The sequence below is a fragment of the Thamnophis sirtalis genome, unplaced genomic scaffold (genome assembly GCF_051295495.1).
Source record: "Thamnophis sirtalis isolate CommonGarterSnake01/CBP01778 unplaced genomic scaffold, rThaSir2_p1.2 scaffold_1, whole genome shotgun sequence".
NCBI classification, from domain to species: domain Eukaryota; kingdom Metazoa; phylum Chordata; class Lepidosauria; order Squamata; family Natricidae; genus Thamnophis; species Thamnophis sirtalis.
Genome location: NW_028261381.1, coordinates 135463040 through 135467236, shown reverse-complemented (window position 1 = coordinate 135467236; position 4197 = coordinate 135463040). Strand labels below are relative to the sequence as shown.

At 37.1% G+C, this 4197-nt stretch overlaps 1 protein-coding gene across 1 annotated transcript in view; it reads right to left on the bottom strand.

The window, feature by feature from the left end:
* Positions 1-2143: 2143 nt before the first annotated feature.
* The window catches only part of TDP1 (tyrosyl-DNA phosphodiesterase 1), an 89646-nt gene continuing 87592 nt past the window's right edge, over positions 2144-4197 (bottom strand). The window contains exon 14 of the mRNA XM_087725393.1: positions 2144-2268. Within this exon, the coding sequence (XP_087581519.1) occupies positions 2242-2268 (27 nt within the window). The 3' untranslated portion in view covers positions 2144-2241. The remainder of the gene's footprint in view (positions 2269-4197) is intronic.

The following is a 4197-nucleotide window of genomic DNA, read 5'->3' as shown; positions in this document are numbered from 1 at the left end:
TCTGTAGATTAAGAGTTTTATTTTTTTATCCAAACATGTATTCCGTTAAGTGCAGATATGGGTAAGGCTTTTAAGTAATACTCATAACTGCCTCATTGCTAAAAACTACTAGTCCAGATATATAAGCCAAATACATCTAGAATAAAGTACAGTTGAATGGGAAGTTGTTTGCTTCCAGTTGATTCAGATTTTATGGATGAATGTTTATTCAAGATTGAAACACCTTGGAATTGTACAGATTGTTTAAGCTTGTAGAAGTATGCAGCAATTTGACAGTTTAGAAGAAATTTTTAATTAATGAAGACACCTGTAACTGAATTTTTATGTTTATTGTGACCCAGGGGCAGGGAAATGTAAATATCTTTGTAAACATAATTACAAATGTTATGTTGGAATGTGGACTCTTTTAAAAATGTTTTGTGTTTTGATTTGTCCTTCATTACTATATTGAAATTTATTGTTCATTGACGTACAAGAAAAAAATGATTTTCCAAAAATACTGTGTGGAACTGTTGCAATTAGCTTATATAGGCTGTTGCTGAAATAGGTTGAAATAACAAACATTAAAACAAAGCATGCATATGGATTCTAACATTTAAAGCTTTGCTGTTTACAATTATATATCTGTCTTCTTTAGTTAATGTTTACAGATTTTAAAAATGTAGAAGTGTAGCAAACGTAATCACAATGGGAGAAAATTCTAAAAGTTTGTAGGGAAGGGCACTTGGAATACAATAACTTATATTGCACTGATTGGTGCTTTCATTCAGTGTATCTGGGCACCGCTGATGTTAATAGATTATAGTTTATATTGAAGCAGTGTTTGTCTGTGGTGGTGTGAAGTTGTGGTGGCACAATGGTTAGTGCACTATTGCATGCCAACTCTGCCCACAGCCAAGAGATTGATCCTGACTGGTTCATGATTGATTCATCCTTCCGTGGTTGGTAAAATGAGAATCCTGATTGTTGGGGCCAATAGGCTGACTGTAAACTGCTCAGAAAATGTTGTAAAGCACTATGGAGTGATATAAATCTAAATGCTGTTTACTTACAGCAGCAGTGGCTTTCAGTGGCTTGATCTAAAACGTAAAAGGGCTTTTAGATTCAGCCTAGCCAGAGAGCATTTTTAATTTAAAGCAGCATCTGGTAGATAGTAGCGCTGATGAGCCATACTTGTTCTGGTACAAGTGTGGATGTCCCATACAGATAGGCTCAAGGCTGAACAAAGTCACCATATTAGTTAGCAGGTGGGGAGAAATTGAAAGGTTTTGCCACTGCCTCCTTCCTAGCGATTAGTGATCGGCCCAAGGCCACCCAGCTGGCTTAATTCCCAATGTGGGACCAGAACACACACACACACACACTCACTCACTCACTTACTTTCCCTCACTTCATCTCTCTTAGAGTATTTAAAAGTGTTAAGTTTTCCAGAAAAAGAAATCTCTTCCACATTATAGGCTACTAGCTTCTTATTTTCAGGTAAGATGAGAGCAGCACCTTCTGCTCAAGGTTAGGGAAATCCGAAAATAACAGTTAATTTGAAATTAATCCTCCATTACAGCTTTCAGCTCAGTGAATAATTGAGGGCAGCTCCAGCCAGCCTGTTTTACCGCTGTATAGATGCTTGTCTGTCCAATATATGAATGCTGAGCAATGCCAAGTCTTTCCTGATTTTGTACAGAGGCTCTGGCCCCTTCAATAACAAGCCTGGGAACTCTTTTTTTAAAAAGTCATCACTCGAGCGCAATGGTGAACTTTCACATGCTATTGGAGTCACAGTAGAAATTTCATATACCCACGCATTGAAAAAACTCTGCTTTGAATCGTCTAAAACTTCTGAGTATATTTTAGATTTATAACCACAATAAAATACAGTGGTTGTTCACCGTATTGAAAAGAGGAACAAACTGAAACTTTTGGTTAATTATTCATTATCCTGAGAAACCATTTCTGCAAGGTACAATTAAAACTAACTTGCATGCTGTTGACAGTTAATCTGGTGAAAATATTCATTCAGGCTGTTATGAGAGCCAGTCATAAAACACTAACAGGACCACAGAAAAGCCAAAATAATATTCCCAAAGACGTTATTTCGTGGGACAGGGAGTTTCTTTCAACCACTAAGGTTTTTTTTAGAGGGTTCTAGAAAGTACAGACTTGTGAGCATTTCATCTACTTGGAAAAGTGCTGGCATGATATATTATCTGGTCTTTTTGACTTGTAAATAATTCATAAAACCAATCAAGCACCTACATTCAAGTTAAACTCAAATTCAGAAATGCATTTGGCACCTATAAATAATTTGGGTTACACATAATAATGATACTGCCAAAGTTAAACAGTTCAATCTGTTCAGCTGTATTCACAGCCAAAGAAACTTGAGCACTGAAGGAATCTCTGGCATTTGACCCAGTTACGCTGGCTTAAATTTGCAATGTGGATATCAGCTTATACATCTGCTACAAATATATGCAAACAAGATATTTTTCAACTATTTACTAAGCTTCTACCCCTGCAACTTTTTAGAAAGCAAATTAGTGAGATTGCTTCCATCATGACCTCATTTTCCCAGACACAGTATCACCTAGATAAGGAGATTTTAAAATAAATTACAGACGTACAATCACTTGTTGTCTTTAAAGCATGGCTCTGGGGCACCTAGGTTTTCCTGGCAAGATAAGGCTAGGAGCTGGATATTTATAGCAGGGCAGTTCTTTTACAAAAACAGAGACATTAAAGGTGGGTTGAGCAGATATTCTAGGAATAGTCAAGTGGGCATCAATGGGCACCAACCTTTGTACTAGAAAAAAGGGCAAAGAGATCTGTGGCCAGGAAGCCAACAATCAAATTTATCTGAAATCTAATTGGCAAAAGAGCACCTATTTATAACTGTTTATAATGCTCTACTGCCAACATTTATTTTTGGTCCCCATATTGACACAGGCTGCCTTGTTGAGCTTGACATAGTATGTAAGCAACATTGGTCATACATGGTTTAAATCATTCATGTCAGCCATGAGAATTCCCCCTTAGGCTTACAACATTCTTCATTCAGAAACAGGGCATCTGTTATATTTTATCTACTGTATGACAGGGACATGAATATGGCTTCAATTGTTTTGAATAATTCATACATAACATTGGTGTGCTGAACAGCCTGCTACACTTTCATTTTAGTTTTCAACTTGCTTTTACATTGCCTAAAGGGAAAAAGAACTTTGCCCATGATACCCACTACCATCAGCAATAGAGAATTGAACTACCAAGGATTTACTATTCATCTAAAGCAGAATAATTCAACCTGATGAATTTCTACTGTTGTACTATAAAACGCATTCCAAGCAAGCCTGGTAAAATATGAAACAGATTTAAGGCTACCACTCTCAGTGAAAAAATCAGATTATATAGCCCTGTATTTGGAAAGGGCTCTGGGCAAGGTTATGCATTGCTTAACTACTAGCAAGTCTTTTAAATACCAAAACGAATAAGCAGAATTGGTACCAACACAAATTCCATTTATATCTTGAAGGAAAGGACGGATTTTTTCATTTTTCACTTCATTAAATCCATGAAGCTTCTTTTGGAGCATACAAAGTATCCCAAACATAATGCAAAAAGCATCATTTTAATGGTATACAAGAACCTCCCAATACTGAATTTGTCCTGCCAGTTTGTCATTGGTAAAATGGAAATGCATGCTAACAGGGGTGGACAATTAATTTTCCCAAGGGGCCACATGAGAAACTGGCTGAACCAATGTAACTTGATTTGATGTCCTCAAACTCCCTCACCTCAACTCCTCAGGTTGCTCCAGGCAAAGGGTGAGCGCTGTGCTGGCGTAGAAAAGCACTTTCTTCTTGCCCTCCGATGGCTGCCAGGTAACTGCATGGTTACTATGCAGTGCTGAATCTGACTTGGCTTCTTCTGCTCTCTGCGGTACACGTATTTACATTTGATTTCTAATTTCTGATTGACCTCATGGGTCAGAGAGGAAGAGCTAAGGAGCTGGATGTAGCCTGGGGGATGTAAATGCCCAGCTCTGCATTAGAATAAAACTTTATGAACTGAGCTGGGAGTTTAATCAGAATATCTCATTTAAAGATAGAATGGACGTTTAATTTTCCATAATTAAATTTATTTCCATAATTTTATATTTCCTTGTCAAATTTGGAAAACTTTCTCATATATAATGGCTAC